General features: G+C 38.7%; 1 protein-coding gene across 1 annotated transcript in view; it reads left to right on the top strand.

Moving 5' to 3' along the window:
- Nucleotides 1–23,204, top strand: part of CRYL1 (crystallin lambda 1) — a 149,011-nt gene that overhangs the window by 37,520 nt on the left and 88,287 nt on the right. The window contains exon 3 of the mRNA XM_036251127.1: nt 5,002–5,128. Within this exon, the coding sequence (XP_036107020.1) occupies nt 5,002–5,128 (127 nt within the window). The remainder of the gene's footprint in view (nt 1–5,001; nt 5,129–23,204) is intronic.

Here is a 23,204-nt window from a genome sequence, read left to right as displayed (position 1 = left end):
TTAATATTTTTATGAGAAAGAGTCTGAAGATGGTTTCCATCCCATCCTGCCTCCTGCAGCTTGATGTCCATGGGTGAATCTGTAACCAATTTGGGCCTCGATTTCTGTGTCACTTAAGGGAACAAGCTGGACTAAATAAAAAAAAGAAAACTTCTTTGTGTTTTGATGCATTTCATTGAAATATCTGTAGTTGTTTTAAAGGCTAAGTTTATTGGAGTCAGGTATTATTTATATACCTTTTTTCCAAATGGACAAAACTGGGAAACAAAAGAGTAGGCATTAACAGTGATAACCCTAACATCAGTAATTTTTTTCTGTACATGTGAACAAGAAGGGATATTAGATTTTAAAGAAGCAGTCTAGAGTTTATTTTCTGGCAATATGGCAAAGCAAGTATCCTGAAAATACCTTCAACTTGAAATATTTAAAAATATGGAGTAGATGTGTATAGTTCATAGTTTCTTTCTAATGCATAGCTGAACTGGCAAGAAACTAACATAAATTCTCAGAGACCAATCTGAGAACATGAGACCCAAGGGATGTGTGAAAACTATAACTGCTCTAAGAGTATTTGCCTATCTTGCTAATCTAGACCTTTCGTTCTAACAGCAAGCCTTAGTCTGTAGATGATGGGGGATCAAATTGGAGACCTTGAATGAAGCTAGTATTCAAAGGGCTACATTGTTGGTGAAATGGAGAACTAGGAAGAATATAACTCACCCATACATGGAGGCTCATCTGTCTTGACCTTGATTCTGGGTGGAGAGGAGAAAGAGTTTCTTTGAGAATTTATACATAAACCAGCTCTCTTCATTTGAAGCCCAAATTCATACTATCTGTGTGGTTTTAAAAACTCCACACCAGGAAATTTATACAGGTCCTTTGGTTATTAGTGTCTCCAAGTGCCTGTTAGAAGCAAAATGCATATCGTTTCCAGAATAATGTACCTTAAACCCAAGACTAAAATAATCCCCATATATAGAATTCAGCTCACAACCGAAAATCACAAAGCACACGAGAGACCAGGTATTATGAGCACAGTGAACTGGCTTGAAGTCAGATCTGATGATACTATTTAGTATGTAATTCAGGAGTTGAAGCAATGGAAAATGTGAAGTAGTTCATTAGAGGTCTGAAAGATTTAGAGAGACTAGGGAAAGGAGCAATTTTTGAAGACATAATGATTGAGAGTTAATGTCAACTACAGACATGGATCCTCATTTTGGAAGAACCGGTGTCCCATGTAGCATAAATACAAAGGGTATCTATCCCTAGATGAATCATAGTGAAACTATATAACACCAGGAGACACAAGAAAAGTCTGAAAAGCAGCCAGAGAGAGAAAGGACAGACTGCCTATAAAGGAATGACAGATTGACAGCAGACTTCTTATTAGCCAGTGAAATTCAGAACATGGTGGAATAATATTTGCCAAGCACAGAGCCAATCATAATAGGCAGGTTCTCTCTGTTCTGTAAGTATAATTTTGGACAGTAATTTTATAGGAAGTTTATAGATGTTCTATGTTCTACTTGTTCTACACTTTTTTTTTTTTATCCTCACCTGAGGACATTTTTCCATTTTTTGTTCAGGTAGAGTGGGAAGGAGAGAGAGGAACAGTGAGAGAGAGAGAGAGAGACATCAATGTGAAAGGGACACATCGAGTGGCTGCCACCCGCACGACCAACCAGGGCCGGGGACAAACTGCAACCGAGGTACGCGCCCTTAGCGGGAACCGAACCCAGGTCTCTTGGGACCACAGGCTGATGCTCTAACCACTGGACCAAACTGGCCAGGGCTTGTTCTATACTTTTAATTTATTTTTTCTTTATTGATTTTTAGAAGGAGAGGGAGGGAAATGGAGAGAGAGATGGAAATATCAATGAGTGAGAACATTGATTGGCTGCCTCCTGCATGCCTTACACTGGGGATCGGGCCCACAACCTGGGCATGTGCACTGACTGGGAATTGAACTGGTGATCTCTTGGTGCATGGGTCGATGCTCAACCACGGAGCTGTTCAAGTAGCCGGGCTGTTCTACACTTTTAAAAAATAGGTATGGTAAGCAGAATAGTGGCTCCCCAAAGATGCCCAGGGCCTAATCCTGGAACCTGTGAATATGTCATCTTACATGGCAAAAGAGACTTTGCAGATGTAATGAAGTTAAGAATATCAAAATGGGGAGATTATCTAAGTGGCCCAATGTGATCACAAGGGTCCTTATGGGGAGGGAGGAGACCCAAAGAAGGTCTGATGATAGATACAGAGGTTGGAGTGCAGGTGGAAGAGGGCCAAGAAGCCAAAGAAAGCAGGTGACCTCTAGGGTCTGGCAAAGGCAAGGAACAGAGCCACCTCCAGAGCCTCTTAGGAACGCAGCCGCGCCAGCACTTTGATATCAGTCTACCTGACATTTCTGACCTCCAGACTATAAGATGGTAAGTGTGTGTTGTTTAAGCCACTAAGTTTGTGGTAATTTGTTACAGGAGCAGTGGGAAACAACTATAACAGTTTTATTGAGATATCATTTATATAGCATGCAATCAACTTGTTAAAGTGTATAATTAAATGTTTTTTCAATTGATTAATTTTTAGAGAGAGGAAGGGAGATAGATAGATAGATAGATAGATAGATAGATAGATAGAAAGAAACATCAATCAATTGCCTCTACATGCTCCCTGACCAGGGATTGAACCTGAAATCCGTGTGTGTGCCCTGATGGGGAATTGAACCCACTACCTTCTGGTGCACGGGACGACGTCAACTTAACCACATCAGCTAGGGCTTAAATGGTTGTAGAATTGTAAAAAATTTTGAAAGATGGATCAAAACTTGTGAAATTGAAAATAAATGATCTTTGAATCATATGAAGCTCTCCTCGCTCTGGTAATTTGAATAGAAAATATATCAGTGTTTGGGGAGATTTATTTGACATTATTGATGTGTGATCTAGAAACCCTAAGACTTGGAAATCTTTGCTTTCCCTTTTTATCTTAGCAGGGTAACCTTTCTTACGAGCCATTTTGCTGCATCTCCCTCGATGGTGTATAAACTATTTGCTGGCACTTAAATCAGTTCTTTCTTGATTTGAGGTATCAAACTGACAAATCTTAAATTTTGAATCTGTCACTAAGACACTGTACAATACTCTGTACAACTAACATAAGCTTCTTGATGAACTGGCTCAGAAGTGAGAAATGAAAACACACATGAGAAACCAGGTATCGTGAGCACAGAGAGCTGACCTGAAGTCAGATCTGAAGACACTGTTTTGAATGTAATTGAGGAGATGAAGTGATGTGTTCTTGGGCTGAAGGACTTGGGCAGCTTCCAGATAAAAAGCATGACATGAAGTTGTAAAAATTATTTGACTCAACTGGCAGAAAAATCCCCAGAATTTTTTGGAAAGCATGATTGTTGCTCTTTAGGCAACTCTGTGTGTGTGTGTGTGTGTGTGTGCGCGTGTGTTTGTGTGTGCGCGTGCGCGTGCGCGCATGCGCATAAACTCTACCTTGTTTATTTAACCCATCATGAATTTTCAGCAGAACTGACTACATAATTTCTGAGGCCGAGTGCAAATGCAGATGTGGACCTTTGGCTCAGCATTATTGAGAATTTTAGGACTTACACCCAGCACAGGGCCCTTCTGAGCTCAGCCCCTGTGCACACACCAGGAAGCTTGTTGGTCCTGATTAGAAAATACCTTCTCTCAAACCTTCTCCCCAGGGGCAAGGATGAAGAACTACTGCTTTCCAGTTTTACCTCCCATTGGCTTTGTTTCATCCTTTTTGAAAAAAAAAAAATTTAAATTTTAATTGTAAAATACCCCAAATTTACTGTCATCATTTTAAGTGTACGGTACAGTGATATTAAATACATTCACATTATTGTACAACTATCCATCTCCATAACTGTTTTCATCTTGCAAAACTGAAACTCGACCCATTAAACAATAATTCCCCTCCCCCAGCCCTGGTAACCACCCTTCTAATTTGTGTCTCTATGGGACCGCATATAAGTGGAATCATACAGTATTTGTCTTTTTGTGACTGGTTTATTCCACTTAGTATGTTGTCCTCGAGGTTCATCCATGTTGTAGCATGTGACAGGATTTCCTTTCTTTTTATTTTGAAATATGTTTTTATTAAATTTTTAGAGAGAGAGGAAGGGAGAGAAAGATAGAAACATCAATGTGATAGAGAAATATTGATTGGCTGCCTTCTGCACACCCCTCTCCAGGGATCGAGCCTGCAACCCCAGCATGTGCCCTGACTGGAATCAAACTGGGACCTCTCGGTCCATGGGATGTCACTCAATCCACTGAGCCACACCGGCTGGGCTTCCTTCTTTTTTAAAGTTGAATAATGTTCCATTGTATGGATAGACCACACTTTGTTTATCCATTCATCTGTCTATGGACATTTAGATTGTTTCTGTCTTTTTTTAAAAAATGATTTTTAGAGAGAGAGAAACATCTATTTGTTGCTCCACTTATTTATGCATTCATTTGTTGCTTCTTATATGTGCCCTGACTGAGGATCGAACCCGAAACCTTGGCATATGGGGACAGTGCTCTAACCAACTGAGCTATCTGGCCAGGGCATTGTTTCTATCTTTTTACTATTACAAACAATGCCTTTATGAATATGAGTGTACAAATATCTATTTGAGTCCCCGCTTTCAATTTGTTTGGTTATGTACCCAGAATTGGAATTGCTGGATCATTTACTAGTTGTATTTTTAACTTTTTGAGTAACCACCAAACTGTTTGCCACGCATTTTACATTTCTACCAGCAGTGCACAGGGTTCCAATTCTCCACATCCTCAAACGCTTGGTTTATTTTCTGTTCTTTTGATAGCAGCCATACTAATAATGGGTGTAAAGTGGCCTAGCCTTGTGGTTTTGATCAGTATTTCCCTACGGAGGAGGGATGCTGACCTTTTTTTGTTTTAAAATTTGATTTTTGAATACTCACAGTGATCACGCTTTTCTTCTTTTTAGAAGAGACATGAAGTTGCTGGAGCAGTCGGGTTCTCTGAAAGGCTCTCTGAGTGCAGAACAGCAGCTGTCCCTCATCACTGGGTGCTTGAATATTCAAGAAGCAGTAGAGGGCGCCATGCACATTCAGGTGAGTTAGGACCTGCGCTCAGTATTGCAAGGGCCAGAAGTGACTTGTCTCCCTACCTCCTTGGAAGAACAGGGGAAGATAAAAGGCAGTTAAAAGTGTAGAACTCTTGCCCTGGTCGGGTGGCTCAGTTGGTTGGAGCATCGTACACCAAAAGATTGCGGGTTTGATTCCCCATCAGGACACTTGCCTAGGTTGCTGGTTCCATCCCTGGGATGCAGCTGATCGATTTATTTATCTCTCTCTCCATTCCTCTCTCTGTAAAATCAATAAAAACATATTCGGGTGAGGATTAAAAAAAAAAGTGTGGACCTCTTGTATCCAGAAGGTCAGAATTATGATTTATGTGATAGGAAACGTTATCCTTAAAACATCTTTTTTATGGGTTCTCTTTAAACTACTGGAATGAGCCCTGGCTGGTTTGTCTCAGCGGTTAGAGCGTTGACCTGCGGTCCAGAGAGACTCAGGTTCGGTTTCCGCTAAGGGCACGTACCTTGGTTGCAGTTTGTACCTTGGTTGCAGTTTGTCCCCGGCCCTGGTTGGGTTGTGTGGGTGGCGGCCACTCGATGTGTCCCTTTCATGTCGATGTTTCTCTCTCTCTCTCTCTTCCTCTCTCTCCCTCCTACTCTATCTGAACAAAAAATGGAAAAATGTCCTCGGGTGAGGATAAAAAAAATTAATAAAATATTTTTCAGAGGTGTTAGGATTTTGAGCAAAATTAGATTTTCTGGACAGCTAACACTTTTTTTGTTAATCCTCTCCTGAGGATACTTTTCCATTGATTTTTAGGTAGAGATAGAGTAGAAGGGGGAGGGAGGGAGAGAGAAAGAGAAAAGCATTGATGTGAGAGAGACACACTGATTGGCTACCTCCTGCGTGACTGACTGGAAATCGAACCTGCGACCCTGCAGTCCTGGGGCCTGACACTCTAACTGCTGAGCCAAATTGGCCAGGGTGACAGCTAACACTTTTATTTTATCTTCTTATTGCATGAGAGATTATATTCTTTTTAAAAAAAAAACATTAAAAATATCTTTCTAATTACAGTTTACATTCAGTACTATTTTGTATTAGTTCTTTGTGTATAACATAGCTGAGAATTTGAGAACAAACCCAAAAGATTGAGCACACGTGAACTACAGTCAGCTGCTGCCCTGAAATTCAGGTCAAATACAGGAAGTCTTAGGCTCTTGACTTTGTGGCTCTAAAATGTCTCCAGTTCATTTAACAAAGGTGTGTCAGTCAGAATGTAAGCAGGGGACTGTTTTTCGATTCCTTACCTTTTTCGAAGATTTTCATCTCTCTTTCACGTGGTGAAGATTGTGTAGAATCGAGGAGCCTTCCGAGGGATCAGAGGCTTCTTTAGTCGCCGTTCCCGCGCCACCTGTTTCACCCCTAGCTGAGGGGGTGGTGGGCGGTAAGAGGACTGCTAGAGAGCAGGGACGCTTTCCAGCATGGCCTCAATACAGAGGCCCTTCACACATGCTAGTGTTTAAGGACGTGTGTGCTCCTTCTGCTGGAGAAGGAGACGCAATTTATGTCCAGCAGTCCCCAAACACAGGCACGTGGGACCCTCCTGCGTGGAGGTGGTGGTTGAAAACACAGACTTTAAGTCCAGCAACTTTGTACTGAACAGCTGTGTGACTTTGGCAAGTTTCTTTAAGTCTGCGCATACTTCCTCCCCTGTGAAATGGGCATCATATCCTATGCCTTGGGTGGTTGTGAAGGAACTGTCTCTGCTTCTGTCTAAGCCTTTGACTCTAAGGGGACCCTAATGTAAGGTAAGGGTCTGTTTTCCAAAGGGAAGATTAAAACAATCCTTTTTGGGGTCCATTTGGTATGTAATATTTGCATGATGGAAATGAAGTACTACAATTACCCATATAATGTGATCTGAAATATAAACATGTGACCAATCATGGTAATATTTTTAATTTCACATTTCACATAAACACTTTTGTTTAAACTCTTAACAGCACAAACACTCCGATTCCAGTGATTGTCCCCATTAGAATGACTTTTTGAGTCTATTTTCTAAGCAGAGTTTCCCAGAGCACATCTTTGCTTTCTTTTGAGATGTTTACTGAGAAGAGTTTTAAAAAATCCATCTGTGATGATGGCACTGGAAGTTTTATCTTCACTCAACTATGACTTCTCAGACCTACAGGTGTTTTTTCTCCCTGCAGTGGTATGCTGTGGTTTGTGGTTCCATAACATAACAACTTGCTGTGTTCCTTTGTTTTTCTTTAAAAAAGAATTTTTTTTTCTTTATTGATATTAGAGATAGGAAGGGAGAGGGGGAGAGAGATAGAAACATGGATGAGAGAGAATATCGATTGGCCGCCTCCTGCATGCCCCTCACTGGGAACCAGGCCCACAACTTGGGCATGTGTCCTGACTGGGAATCGAACCAGCATCCTCTTGGTGCATGGGTTGATGCTCAGCCACTGAGCCACACTAGCCGGGCCTTTTTCTTTCTTTTTTAATCTTCAGACGAGGACATTTTTCCATTTTTGTTCAGACAGAGTGGGAGGGAGACAGAGAGAAACATTGATGTGAGAGACATTGACTGGCTGCCTCCTGCGTGACCCCTACCAGGGCCGGGGATGAACTGCAACTGAGGTACATGCCTTTGTCTAGAATTGAACCCGCAACTCGTCAGTCCACGGGCCAATGCTTTAACCACTGAGCCAAACCAGCCAGGGCCCTTTTTCTTTTTCTTTTTTTAAATAAGTGATCTTTATAAAGCTTACTTACAAATTTTGCAGCCCTAGCAATTATAAAGTCATGTCCCAGGAATCATTAATATGCCAATGTTAAAATTCTCTGTCTCCTTGGTCCCATTTTAAAAAATAGATTCTGTCAGATGGTTTCTACACTAGCATGATGGAATTAGTTTAGGTTAATGCTTCTTCCCTAAACAGTGTATCATTTTTTCAAAAAATGGAGAAAATCTCCACAATATAACTTTATTTTATTCATTCATTCATTCATTCATTCATTTATTCATTTATTTTTTTCTTCTCACCTGAGGACATTTTTTTGCATTTATCTTCAGATAGAGCAGGAGGGAGAGATGGGGTAAGAAAGAGAGAGAAACATCGATGTGAGAGACACATTGAGTGGTTGCCACCCACATGACCTCAACCGGGACTGGGGACAAACTGCAACTGAGGTACGTGCCCTTAGTAGGAACCGAACCCACGACTCTCTGGTCCGCAGGCTGACGCTCTAACTGCTGAGCCAAACCAGCCAGGGCCATAATATAACTTGAAAATGACTTGAATATAAAGCTAGTACTTCTTTTATGAAACACTTTTGGGGGAACATTCTAACTTGCAATGCATGTAAATTGCTTAGCACAGTACTTGGCACATAGAAAATGTATAATACATTTATAAAATAAATTATTTTATAATGTAGCCATTTGTGTACAAGTTTGGCAATAAATACATGATATGGGACAATATGTATTGTTCTATATGTAGTAGGTACTGGAAACTGCTCCTTAGGGCCAGTCTTTGGTTCACAGGTTAAATGGATGTGTTTACATGGCCTCTGCCTGTGAGCAGCATCTATTGTGCAGAACGCTGAGTCAGGCAGCGCAGGAGGGGGACCCTAGAGAAAGATGACGTAAGCTCTACTAGGTTTAGTTCCTGTAAGAGATTGTGTTCTTCACAAGTGGTTCAAAATGTTTTGAAATTATACTTTTATCTTTGTAAAAGAAAACAAGAAATGATTTGTACGTGTATTACCACGAAGAATAATGGTGAGGGGAACAGTTTGGACCAGGAGGATTGGGAAGGGTTAATGAGGGTGGGGCTGGAGCCCATCTTGGCCTTTGACAGGTGGATTTTTGGGGCTGTGGTGGGGGCAGAGGTGGGAACAGTGTCTCAAAAAGAGATAAGTAGAGGTCTCGAGGTACCTGTGAGCTTGGTTCAGGCCACATGAGCAGAATTGCGGTTGCAGAGATGGGGAAGGGCTGGAGGTTAAGTGCAGCCACGTTACCAGGAGTTACTTAGATGATTTGAGTTAATATGTATAAAGTGCTTGGCATATAGCAGCACTATTTAAGTGTTCTCTTCAAGAAATGAGGAGTTTGGGTTTCATTCTATATCCTGATTTGAATCCTCCAAGAAAGGTGTTTAGAAGGAGAGTGAAAATAATCAGAAGAAAAAAATGGGTAAGGAAAAACAAATCAAGATTTCAGTTTTGTCTGTTACCTTAACTGATTTTCTTGGGTATATTTACACATTTCTTTTCTTTTATTTTTTTTTTATCCTCACCCGAGGACATTTTTTCATTTTTTGTTCAGATAGAGTGGGAGGGAGAGAGAGGACGAGAGAGAGAGAGAGAGAGAGAAACATCGATGTGAAAGGGACACATCGAGTGGCTGCCACCCGCACAACCAACCAGGGCCGGGGACAAACTGCAACCGAGGTACATGCCCCCAGCGGGAACTGAACCTGGGTCTCTCTGGACCACAGGCCGACGCTCTAACCGCTGAGCCAAACCGGCCAGGGCTACACATTTCTTTATGACATGCAGCAAATTTGATTTTCTAAATGTTGTAACTAGTGCATATTAATTTCACCTTGTTTACCAAACAAATAAGCAAATAAACACCCTAAATCAAAGCTTTCCTAATGTTATACCATGTGTTTGTTAAATTATATTAGGTTTCTAGCAATTCAGGAATGTTAAAATTCTATTTTAAAGAAAAATAAAGTTTAGGAAAATACTGACTAGGTCCATTATTCCAAAAATGTTTTAATAGTTTTGTGTGTTTGTACTTCTTTCCATTTCTCCTATTTATTTTCTCTCTTTCTCTAACATAGTTGACATTATCCCGTGTAAGTAGAACTTTGTATCAAGGTTTTTATTTAAAACTTAGAATGTTTCTTACAGCATGATTTGCCCAGAACTCTGTCAGATAGAAGAAGTATAATTTTTGGACTGAAAACATTTTTTATGTTTATTGTGTGATGTTTAACCTAAGAATGACATTAAAATTGAAGGACCAGAAGACCATGATCACCTGTCAGGCACCTGCTCGCCAGGCCTCATTATGCTTCCCGTCTTAGCACCCGGAGACTTCTTTCTAGCTGTACCTTCTTATCAACTCTTACAACTCTTTTTTATGGTTTATAAAAGGAGCCATTCTCAATGTAGAAAAATTAATCCAGGCTCTTTGGAAACATTTTTCTCATGAAAATAAAATTATTACTTCAGGAAATTGTTTAAAAGCAGGGGACAGAGCTTGTGAGTTAACAAGCAACAACACCACATTGCTGCCACTGTTCTCCAGTTGTAGATATTATTACGACCCCAAGGGTGAGAGTCCCAGCAATATGAGTGTAAGTCTCCATGACGGATTTGTCTTCTACCCAAACCCCAGCAGGAAGGAGCATGGGTCAGAGTTTCCTAATAGTGTGCTCAAATGTGGGAGTGTGCAAGAGTGAAACTTGAATTGCTAGAACTTAGTGCAATTTTGAGATCAAATCTTGCCTGACAAGAAAATCTACTACTCTGGAAAAATAACTTTATTCTGAAAAGCCTGTCTAAAGCGTTGACTCTTAAGGAGCATTAAGGCTTATTAGCTGTGGCTTTATCTAATCTCTGGAATTTAAGACTCCAGACTGCAGTAGCTGGTAGGGGCCATTGGAATGGTTTATAGAATTATGAAATTTAAGTGAAATGTCCTTACACAAAATCAAGACAACAGCTGAAATCTAGAAGTAAAAATGGTATTATTCATGCAGATAATCAGAATTTGCATCTGCTCTTTACCGTTAAAATTTAGAAAATGCCATTCATTTCGATAAGGACTTTCAGACTCTCAGTAATTACAGGGAGCAGTGTTCATAAATACTAACACCATTTAAAAATTTACACATCCCCTTAAAGGATAGGAGCTTGGTGGACTTTGTTTTGGTTCACTGAGGCGCAGAGTAATCCTTCTTTTGGTAGAATGGGGGTGCAGGTGGAGGTGAGGGGTGTTCAAGCAGTAACAGGCATCTGGGATGCCTGCCCTAAATATATAGGAGTGTACATTGAAACTGAAAATTCATTTGTTCTGTTCTATGTGTTTTTTTTTAAATTATAAAATCACATTTGCTGAGGTATAATTTATGTACAATAAAATTCACCAGTTTCAGTGTTCATTTCTATGTGTTTTGACAAATACATATGGTCTGGGCACCACCATCGCTTTCAAACTTTACTAGTTCTTATTACCCACTGTGTGCCCTCAGCCCCCTTTGCAGTTAATGTCCTCTCCTGCTTCCTGAGGCCCTGGCCCAGTCTGTTTTTTGTCTCCATAGTTTTTCCTTTTTCACAATGCTACCTAAAATAGTATCATCATATGCAGTCTTTGACTTTGGCTTCTTTCATAGAGTAAAATGAATTTTAGGTTCATATATGTTGTGGTTATCAGTAATTTGTTTATTTTTATTAGTGAGTAGTATTCCACAGTTTATCCATTCACCAGTTGAAGAACATTTGAGTTATTCCCAATTTTTAGCAATTATGAATAAAGCTAGTGTAAACATTTTTGTACATATTTTTAAAAATTAACATTTGTTTTTCTTTCTTTTTTTTAATCCTTACCTGAGGACATTTTTGCACTTATCTTCAGATAGAGCGGGAGGGAGAGAAGGAGGAAGAGAGAGAGAGAAACATCGATGTGAGAGAGACACATCGAGTGGTTGCCACCCACACGACCCCAACCAGGGCTGGGAACAAACTGCAACTGAGGTAGGTGCCCTTAGAAGGAACTGAACCCGGGAATCTCTGGTCCTCGGGCCAATGCTCTAACCGCTGAGCCAAACCGGCCAGGGCTGTTTTTATTTCTTTTGGGTAAATACCTAGGAGAGGAATTGCTAGGCATATGATAAGTGTATATTTACTTTTGTAAGAAACTAGGGCACTGTTTTTCAGTGTGGCCCTACATTTGCAATCTGTGAGTGTCAGTTCATCCTGGTATTATTAAGGTGGGCTCTTTCCTCATTCTTATATGTATTTAACAGCGTCTTATTGTGGTTTTCATTTGCATTTCACTAATGACATTGAGTATGTTTTCCTAGTTTATTTGCCATTCATATAATCTTCTTTGGTGTAGTGTCTGTTCAGACCTTTTGCTTATTTTATAAAAATTGGGTGATTTTGTTTCTTATTACTGAATTTTGAGATTTCCTTATGTGTATATTTTGTACAAAAATTCTTTATCAGTTATGTGTTTTGCAAACATTTTCTTCCAATATTTTTGTTTTCTTCATAGTGACTTTTGAAAAGCAACAGTTTTTAATTTTAATCAAGTCCAATTCTAATATTTTTAATGGATTATGCTTTTTCTGTTCTATCTTTGAAGTTATTGTCTAACCCAAGGTCACAAAGATCTTTCTCTTATATGTTCTTCTAGGGGCATTTTTGTTTTATATCTTACATGTGTATCCATTTTGAGTTTCTTTTATTAAAAAAAAACTTAAAAAATATGTTTTTATTGATTTTTTTTAGAGGGAGGGGAAGAGAGAGATAGAAACATTCATGTGTGAGCAAAACATTGATCAGCTGCACACCCCCTACTGGAGATCGAGCCTGCAATGCAGGCATGTGCCCTGACCAGGAATTGAACCGGGACTTCTCAGTCCACTGAGCCACACTGGCTGGGCCTGAGTTGCTTCTAATACAGGGTAAAAAGGTCATTCAATTTTTGGAAAACACTATCATTTCTCTATTAAATTGTCCTTGAACTTTGGTCAAAAATCTATTGACTGTATATGTGAAGGATTATTTCTGAACTCTGTTCTATTCCACTGATCTATGGGTCTGTGGCGCTTTGTCAGATAGTGCAAATTCTCCAAATTTGTTCTTTTTCAAAATATTTTGGCCAGTCTTAGTCATTTTGCTTTACATTTTAGAATTAGCTCGTCAATTTCTTTAAAAAAAGTTCTGCTGAGATCACAGGACTATAAATGTATAGATCAACTTGGAAGAGAATTGACATCTTTTTTTTATTATTATTTATTTATTTTTGTTACAGATGTTTCTCCTTTTCCCTTCACTGATTCCCCACCCCGTCCCCAGCTTTGTTGTCCATGTCCATTGTTCATGCATACATGCATATAAGTTCTGTGGTTTATCTCTCCCCCCCCACCCCCTCTTCTGGAGATTGTCAGTCTGTACTCCACTTCCACGTCTCTGGGACTACCCCATTCCTCAGACTGTTATGTTCATTATATTCCACAAATATCTCCACTTCTTCTTAAAAACTGTCTCTCTCATGTGTGTTTTGTAGTTTTCAGCATATAGATATATTTTTTTAATATGTTTTTTTCTAAAATTGATTTTTAGAGAGAGAGAGGAAAGGAGAGAGAGATAGAAACATCTATGTGAGAGAGAAACATTGATCGGCTGCCTCCTGCATGCCCCTTACTGGGGATGAGCTTGAAGCCTGGGCATGTGCCCTGACTGGGAATTGAACCATGACATCTCAGTCCATGGGGTGATGCCCAATCCACTGAGCCACACCAGCTGGGCAGCATATAGGTCTTATACATATTTTGTTAGATTTATATATAAATATTTCATGACTTTGGTGCTGTTGTACATGGTACTTTGAAAAACTTAAAAAAAAAAATTTTTTTTTCTTTATGATTTTAGAGAGAGATAGAATCATTGATGAGAGAGAACATTGATTGGCCACCTCCTGCATGCCCCCCACTGGGGACTGGGCCCACAACCTGGGCATGTGCTCCAACTAGGAATTGAACCGGCGACCTCTTGGTGCATGGGTTGATGCTCAGCCACTGAGCCGTACTGGCCAGGCTCAAAAAGTTTCAACTTCCAATTATTCATTGCTAGTGTGTAGTAATATAGTTAATTTTTTTGTCTATTGATCTTATATCCTGTGACCTTGCTAAACTCACACATTAGTTCTAATAGGTCTTTTGTAGATTCTTCAGGATTTTCAATGTAGACAGATTCTGAAGAGTTTTATTTTTTGCCTTTTAATTGATTTTACTTATTTTTTCTTCACTTATTATACTGACTAGGTCCTCTAGTAGGATGTTGAATAGGCATGATAAGATTGGAAATATTTATTTTGTTTCTGATTATGGCTGGGGAGGACATTCAATCTTTCATCACTAATTATGGTTTTAGGTGTTTTTATATCTTATATCAAGTTGAGGAAGTTCCCTTTAATTCTTAGTTTGTTGAGAGTTAGTATCATGAATGGATGTTGAATTTTGAATTTTGTCATTGTTTTTCTGCATCTATTTAAATGATCATATGGTTTTTCTTCTTTACTCAGTTGTTATGAATTTTATTGGTATATTTTAGAATATTGAACCAACCTTGCATGCCCATAATAAACCTCACTTGGTCATGGTGTATTATCCTTTGTATATATATTTTATTTAATGTGCTAATATTCATTGAGGGTGTTCACATTTATGTTTATGAGGACTAGTTGTTTGAAGTTTTATTTTCTTGTTATTTCTTTATCTGGATTTCATATTGGGGTAATACTGGCTTCATAAAATGTGTTAGGAAATGTTCCCACTACTTATACTTTCTGGAAGAGTTTGTATAGGAGTAGTTTTACGGTTTTTTTCAAAGTGTTATAGAATTAACCAGTGAAACTATCTATGCCTCAGTTTCCCTAGTTGTAAGTTTTAAAACAGTGAATTCAATTTTTTAGTAGATATGGGACTATTAGGGCTATTTATTTCTACCTGAGTGAACTTTGGAAGTTTGCTATCTCTCAAGGAATTTGTTCATGTCATTTGTCACAAGCCAGGCTTATGTCATATTTTGGAATTTATGAGAATAAAGTTATTTATAACATTCCTTTTATTATCCTTTCACTGTGTGGTGTTTTTATTGGTGAGTCTTCTTTATTACAAATATTGATAATTTATATATATTTTCTCTTTTTAAAAAAAATTAGTTTGGTTAGTGGTTTATAAATTTTACTAATATTTTCCAAGAACCAGCATTTGGTTTCATGGATTTTTCTCTAGTTATTCTTATTTTATATTTTACTGATATCTGTTGTTAGCCTTATTTCTTTCCTTCTGCTTACACTGGATTTAATTTATATTTATCTTTCTAGTTTCTTAAGACATAACCTTGGTTTGAGACCTATATTTTCTAATACAAGCATTTAATGCAATATATTTCCATGGCTTAAGCTGTATACCAATTTGTTGTTTTCTATATGTGTTGAAATAATTTGTTTCTCTTTCCTTTGCTGTCTTCATTTGTGTTTCATTGATTTTTTTTTTTTTTTTGTAGATATGCTTTGATTTTTTTTTTTTTATTATTTTCTTATATACATCATCTTTATAGATATTTACTTTGTGGATATGGGATTACATAAAATATCTTATAGCAATCTATTTTAAACTATAACAACATGACCCTTACTAGTGTGGCTCAGCTGGTTGGCTGCAAACAAAATTTAATGTTCTGGCCCTTTAAGAGGGTGCTTGTGTTTCTAGCTGTCTCTTTCTGCCGGACAGAACCTCTGGTGCTTTTCACAGCCAGATGCTATGTGGGTACCTTTCCTGATTCTGTTACTCTAGGCTGGGGAGCCAAGTTTGGGGTTTAGACCCCAGACTTCTCAGGGGGAACCTCCACAGCTGAGATATTCCTCCAGCACTTCAGCTGCTGCCTGTGAAAGCCCAGCCAGCCCTCTCTTGCCTTCACACTTCCTATCAGTCTCAGTGTGGGATCCTCTTTACATCTTTGGTTATAAGGGTTTTCTCCAGCTAGTCTTAAGTTGGTCATTCAGGATGAATTTTCTATATCTTAGTTGTAATTCCAGTTTGTTCCTGGGAGAAGGTCAGTGTAGCTTCTACTTAATCTGCCGCCTTCTAGGACTCTCATTTTTTGTTTTAAGATTTAAAACACTTATTATTATTTTTTTAATTTAGAGAGAGGAAGGGAGAGAGAGAGATAGAAACATTGATGTGAGAGAGATACATCAATCATCTGTCTCCTGCACACCCTCTACTGGGGATTGATCCTGCAACCGGGCATGTGCCCTGACTGGGAATTGAACTGGGATCTCTCAGTCCATGGCATGATGTTCCATACACTGAGCCATACCAGCCGGGCTTGTTTTAAGATTTAAAAAATTGATGTTTAGAGAAAGGGAAAGAGAGAACAAATATTGACATGAGAGCCCAGCCGGTGTGGCTCAGTGGTTGAGTGTCAACCCATGCACCAAGACATTTCCAGTTCGATCCCAGTCAAGGCATTTGCCCAGGTTGTGGGCCAAATCCCCAGTGGGGGCCATGTAGGAAGTGGCCAATTGATGTTCTCTCTTATTGATGTTTCTATCTCTCCCTCTCCCTTCCTCTCTCTCTAAATTTAATAAAGAAAAAAAATTTTTGAAACACACACACACACACACACACACACACACACACACACACAACAGTGGCATGAGAGTATAATATTGATCGCTATCTCCAGCATGCCCCCTACCAGCGATAGAGCCTGCAACCGGGGCTTGTGTTCTGGCAGGAATTGAATCAGAACCCCCAAGGTACATGGAATGACATTCAACCAACTGAGCCACACCAGCCAGGGCCATGTTGTTACATTCAGCCTTCAGGCAGAGGTGGATCTCTGGGTGCTTTGAGTCTTTGCCTGATCTGCTCTTGGTCCTGGGGCCAGTAAGGGCAAATCTAGGTGTACAGCTTGGTCCTTTTCACAGGTACTTAGACCCAGCAGGGGGAGCCACAATCTGTGGATCACTGATAGCTCCAAAGAGGGTACTCAGGGCCAGTTACAAACGGTGTCTGACACTGGCCTGCACTGGACAGCCTCTGAAGAGGCCCAAAACCAATAAACCTAGTGGCCAGTTTCAGGCAACAACAGAGCAGGATCCAATAAGCTTCACAAGAAGTATATCAATGGAAATTTTGGCAGACTCCAAACCCTGCTGAGGTGAATTCTGCTTTGTGTTATCAGCACCTGCACAGCAGCCTGTTCACTGTGTTGGGGGTTGAGCCCACACACAAATGGGCCATTAGCAATCAAGACTCCATTACAATACGAGGACCCACACAATGTGAACAGGGGACATTATTAGAGCACCCAGGTCTGGTGATCAGGGAGACTGTGCCACTGGGTCCCACAGGTCACCTACTACATAAGACCACCATATCAAGACTGGGGTTCATTGCAGATCTACCTAATACATAGAAACAAACTCAAACAGTCAATGAAAATGAGGAGACAAAGAAACAAGCCCCAAATGAAAGAACAAGAGAATTCTGCAGAAGAGCTAAATGAAATGGAGATAAGCAATTGAACAGATATAGAGTTCAGAGTAATGATTATAAGGATGCTCAACAGCATGAAATAAGACACAAAAATTATGAAGAAGAACCAGTCAGAAATGAAGAATGACATAGCAAAAATAAAGAATACCCTGCAAGGATTAAACAGCAGATAAGAGGAAGCCAAGGATCAGATCAGCAAATTAGAAGACAGGGTAGAAAACAATCACTCAGTCAGAGAACCAGAAAGAAAAAAACAATGAAAAACAGACGGACAGATTAAGAGAGCTGTGGGACAGTATGAAATGTAACAATATCTGCATCATAGGAGTTCCAGAAAGAGAAGAAAGTGACCAAGTTTAGAGAACCTGATTGAAGAAATAATGGAAGAAAACTTCCCTAACCTGGTGAAGGAAAAAGTCACACAAGTTCAGGGAGTATACAGAGTCCCAAGCAAGAAAAACCCAAAAAGGCTCACACCAAGACACGTCATACTTAAAATGCCAAAAATTAAAGACAAAGAGATAATCTTAAAGGCAGCAGGAGAAAAGAATTTTGTTACCTACAAAGGATGTCATACAAGAATGTCAGCTGATTTCTCAACAGAAACACTACAGATCAAAAACAAATGGCAGGGAGTATTCAAGGTAATGAAAAGCAAGGACCTGAAATCACAACTACTCTCTTCAGCAAGGCTATCATTCAAAATACAAGGTGAAATAAAAGAGCTTCCCAGACAAAAAAAAAAAAAAAAAAAAAAAAAGGCTAAAGGAGTTTAATAACACCAAACCAGAATTGCAAGAAATGTTAAAGGGACTACTTTAAGGATGAGAAGTATATATATAGAGAAAAATAGGCATAAAATGGCAATAAATGAATAACTATCAATAATAACTTTAAATTTAAATGGATTAAATGCTCCAATCAAAAGACATAGGTAGCTGAATGCATAAGAAAACATGATCAATATGTATGCTGTCCGCAAGAGACCCACCTCATAACAATAGACACACACAGGAAGAAAGTCAAGGGTTGGGAAAATTTTTCCAATGCAAATGGAAAAAAAAAAAAAAAAAAAAAAAGGCAGGCGTAGCAATACTTATTTCTGACAAAATAGACTTCAAAGCAAAGGCCATGACAAGAGACAAAGAAGGTCACTACATAATACTAAATGGATTGAGCTGACAAGAGGATATAATGCCGCTAAACATATGTGCACCCCAAATAGGAGCACCTAAATGTATTTTAAAAACTCTTAGAAGACTTTAAGGGAGAGAATGACAGCAATACAGTCATAGTAGGGACTTTAACACCCCACTAACTTCACTGGATAGATTTTCCAGACAAAAAATTAACAAAGAAACAGTGACCCTAAATGACACACTTGATCAGATGGATTTAATTGATATTTACAGAACATTTCCCCAAAGCTTCAGAATATACATTCTTCTCAAGTGCACATGGGGCATTCTCAAAGATAGATCACATATTAGGACACAAAATAAGTCTCTACAATTTCAAGAAGTTTGAAATAATATCAAGTATTTTGTTAAATCACAATGGCAGGAAATTAGAAATCAACTACAATAAAAACACTCAAAAACATTCAAGCACTCAAACATGCTAATAACATGCTAGATACATGAATTACCAATGAGGTCAAGGAAGAAATTAAAAACTAACTGGCAATAAATGAAAATGAAAACACAACAACCCAGAATCTATGGGACACAGTAAAAGCAGTCCTGAGAGGGAAGTTCATAGTATTATAGGCCTACCTCAAGAAATAAAAAATAAGAATAATCTCTAATAAATCACCTAACTCTACTATTAAAAGGATTATAAAGAGAACAACAAGAAAAGCCAAGAGTAAGTAGAAGGAAGGAGATAGTAAAGATCAGAGTGGAAAGAAATGAAATAGAGGCTAAGAAAACAATACAAAAGATCAATGAAACCAAGTGCTGGTTCTTTGAAAAGATAAACAAGATCAACAAGCCTCTAGCTAAACTTATCAAAAACAGAGAGAGAACTCAAATAAATAAAATCAGAAATGAATTAGGTGAAATAACAACTGACACCACAGAAATAAAAGGAATTGTAAGAAAATATTACAAACAACTATATGCCAACAATTTGGACAACATGGGTAAAATGGACAAATTTGTAGAAACATACAGTCTTCCAAAACTGATTCAGCAAGAATCAGAAAACCGGAATAGACCAATAAAAATGAATGAAATGGAAGCAGTAATAAAAAAAAAACTCCCAGCAAACAAAAGTTCTGGACCAGACAACTTCACAGGAGAATTTTACCAAACATTCAAAGAAGAACTAACACCTATTCTTTTCAAACTATCCCAGAAAATTCAAGACGAAGGAAGATATCCAAGCTCCTTTTTTTTTTTAATCCTCATCCGAGGACATTTTTCCATTTTTTGTACAGACAGAATGGGAGGGAGAGAGAGGAAGAGAGAGAGAGGGAAACATCGACGTGAAAGGGACACATCGAGTGGCTGCCACCCGCACGACCAACCAGGGCCGGGGACAAACTGCAACCGAGGTACATGCCCTTAGCAGGAACCGAACCTGGGTCTCTCCGGACCGCAGGCGGACGCTCTAACCGCTGAGCCAAACCGGCCAGGGCTATCCAAGCTCTTTTTATGAGGCCAGCATTTTCCTAATTCCAAAACCAGATAAAGACACAACAAGAAAGATAATTACAGACTAATATCCTTGATTAACATACATGCCAAAATCCTCAACAAATTTTTAGTAAATCAGATCTAGCAATATATTAAAAAGATTATTCACCATGACCTAGTGGGATTTTTCCCAGGGTTGCAAGGCCAGCACAATATTTGAAAATCAATAAATGTGACATATCACATAAACAAAATGAAAGATAAAAGTCATATGATCATATCAATAGATGCAGAAAAAACATTCGACAAAATCCAGCCCCCCCCCCCTTTAATTTTTAAAGCCTCACCCGAAGATATTTTTCCGAAGATATTTATTTTCAGATAGAGTGGGAGGGAGGGAGGGAGGGAGAGAGAGAGAGAGAGAGAGAGAAACATTGATGTAAGAGATACACATCGATTGGTTGCCTCCTGCATGACCCTGATCAGGGCCTTTGACTGGAATCAAATCTGTGACTCTTTGGTCTTCAGGCTGATGCTCTAACTACTGAGCCAAACCAGCCAGGGCACAGCACCTATTTTTGATAAAAACTCTCAGCAAAGAGGAAATAGAGGGATCATACCTCAACATAATACATACTATATATGACAAACCCACAGCCAACATTATACTTAATAGCCAATAACTAAAAATGTTTTCCTTAAGAACAGGGATGTCTGCTTTCACCACTCTCACTCAACATAGTACTGGAAGTCTTACCCAGTGATCAGACAAGAAAAAAAGGAAAAGGCATCCAAACTGGAAAGGAGGAAGTAAAACTGTCATGATTCTCAGATGACATGATATTGTACATAGAAAACTCTAAAGACTACACCAGAAGAACTACCAGATTTAATGAATGAAATTGTTTAAGTAGCAGGATACAAAATTAATATTCAGAAATTGATGACATTTTTATACACTAATAATGAACTCTCAGAAAGAAACTAAAAAGAAGTCCCATTTACTATTGCAATGACAAAAAAGTAAGATACCTAGAAATAAACTTAACCAAGGAGGTAAAAGACCTGTACTCAGAAAACTACAGGACATTGAAAAAAAGAAATAGAGGAAGATATAAAAAAGTGGAAGCATATACTGTGTTCATGGATTGGAAAAAATAGCATCATTAAAATGTCCATACTACCCACAGCAATCTATAGCTTCAATGTCAAAATGAAAAGGGAACCCACTGATTGGGAGAACCAATGATACGTCTGAAAAGGGGTTAATTTCCAATATATGTAAAGTATTCATAAACTTAACAAAAGGAAGACAATCCAATTAAAAAATGGGCAGAGGACCTGAACAGTCACTTCTCCAAAGAGGACATACAAATGACCAAGAGACATGTGAAAAAATGCCCAATGTCACTAATTATTAGAAAGATGCAAATTAAAATGACAATGAGGTATCACCTTACACCTGCCAGAATGGCTATCATCAACAAATCAACAAATGACAAGTGCTGGTGAGGATGTGGAGAAAAGGGGACTCTAGTGCACTGCTGGTGGGAATGCAGACTGGTACAGCCATTATGAAAAACAGTATGGAGTTTCCTCAAAAAATTAAAAATGGAACTGCCATTTGACCCAGTGATCCCACTTCTAGGAATGTATCCTAAGAATCCTGAAACATCAGTCAGGAAGAATATATGCACCCCTATGTTCATAGCAGTGCTATTTATAATAGCTAAGATCTGAAAACAGCCCAAGTGCCCATCAGTAGATGGGTGGATAAAAAAGCTGTGGTACATTTACACAATGGAATACTATGCAGATGTAAAAAATAAGGCTGTCTTACCCTTTGAGACAGCTTGGGGGACCTGGAGAGTATTATACTAAGTGAAATAAACCAGTCAGAGAAAAATAAGTATCAGATGTTCTCACTTATATGTGGAATCTAATGAACAAAATAAACTGATGCTCAAAATAGATTCAGAGACATGGAAGCAGGGAACAGACTGACAAATCTCAGAGGGAAAGGGGGTGTGTGGGGGGGCAGGAAGAGATTAACCTAAGAACTTGTATGCATATTTGCATAACCAATGGATACAGACAATAGGCACAGGGGGTTGTGGGAGCCAGTTGGAGGGGGTCTGGGTAGAGAGAGAAAAGGGGGAACGTCTGACATACTTTCAACACTAGAGATTAAATTTTTAGAATCCTGTAACAACTTACTTCAACTGCATAGAACCCTACTCCTTTATACCTCCCTTTATGTTATCAATGTCCCAAATTACATATCTTTATATATTTTGTTTACATGAGCATAATTTTGTAGTTATTTTTTAAGCTTTCACCTTATAAATTGTACACCAGAATTAAAAATGATGTAGGCACCCCCAATTGCAGTATTACAGGTTTCTGAATTTGTATATTGACTTTTATCAGAGCTATATATTTTTATATGCATTCATGTTGCTTTCTAGCATTTCAACTTGGACTCCCTTTAACAGTGCTTGTAAGGCAGGTCTAGTGGTGATGAAGTCCCTCAGTTTTTGTTTATCTGGAAGATTCTTTATTTCCCTATTTTTGTGGGACAATTTTGCCAGATATAGTATTTTTGGTTGGTAGCTTTTTTTTTTCTCCCCAGCCTTTTGAATCTTCCCTCTGCCTTCTAGCCTGTATGCTGAGAAATCTGCTTATGATCTTACAGAGCTCCCTTTCACATGATCAGTACTTTTCTCTTGTTGCTTTCAAGGTTCTTTCTTTGTCTTTGAATTTTGACAGTTTGATTATAATCTGTGGAGGCCTCTTTTGGTTCATCTTCATTGGAGTCTTTTAAGTTTCTTGAATTTGGATGTACATTTTCTTCCCTAGATTTATGAAGTTTCTGGCCATTACTTCTTCTCATAAACTTTTTGTCCCATTCTCTCGCTCTTCTTTTTCTAACAATCCCATGATGTATATATTGATTCACATAATGGTATCCTATAATTCCCTTAGCTTTCTTCACTTTTTTTTGTTCTTTTTATTCCTGACTTAATAATTTCAAATGTCTTTGAGGTTGCTGATTCTTTCTTCTGCTTGGTGAAGTCTGTTAATCCTCTCTAGTGAATTTTTTTCAATTCAGTTATTATATTCATCACCTCCTGAATTTGT

This window comes from Molossus molossus, unplaced genomic scaffold, assembly GCF_014108415.1.
Source record: "Molossus molossus isolate mMolMol1 unplaced genomic scaffold, mMolMol1.p scaffold_m16_p_10, whole genome shotgun sequence".
In the NCBI taxonomy this organism is placed as follows: domain Eukaryota; kingdom Metazoa; phylum Chordata; class Mammalia; order Chiroptera; family Molossidae; genus Molossus; species Molossus molossus.
Note: the sequence above shows the minus strand (reverse complement) of the source record. Positions and strands in the feature narration are given on the sequence as shown.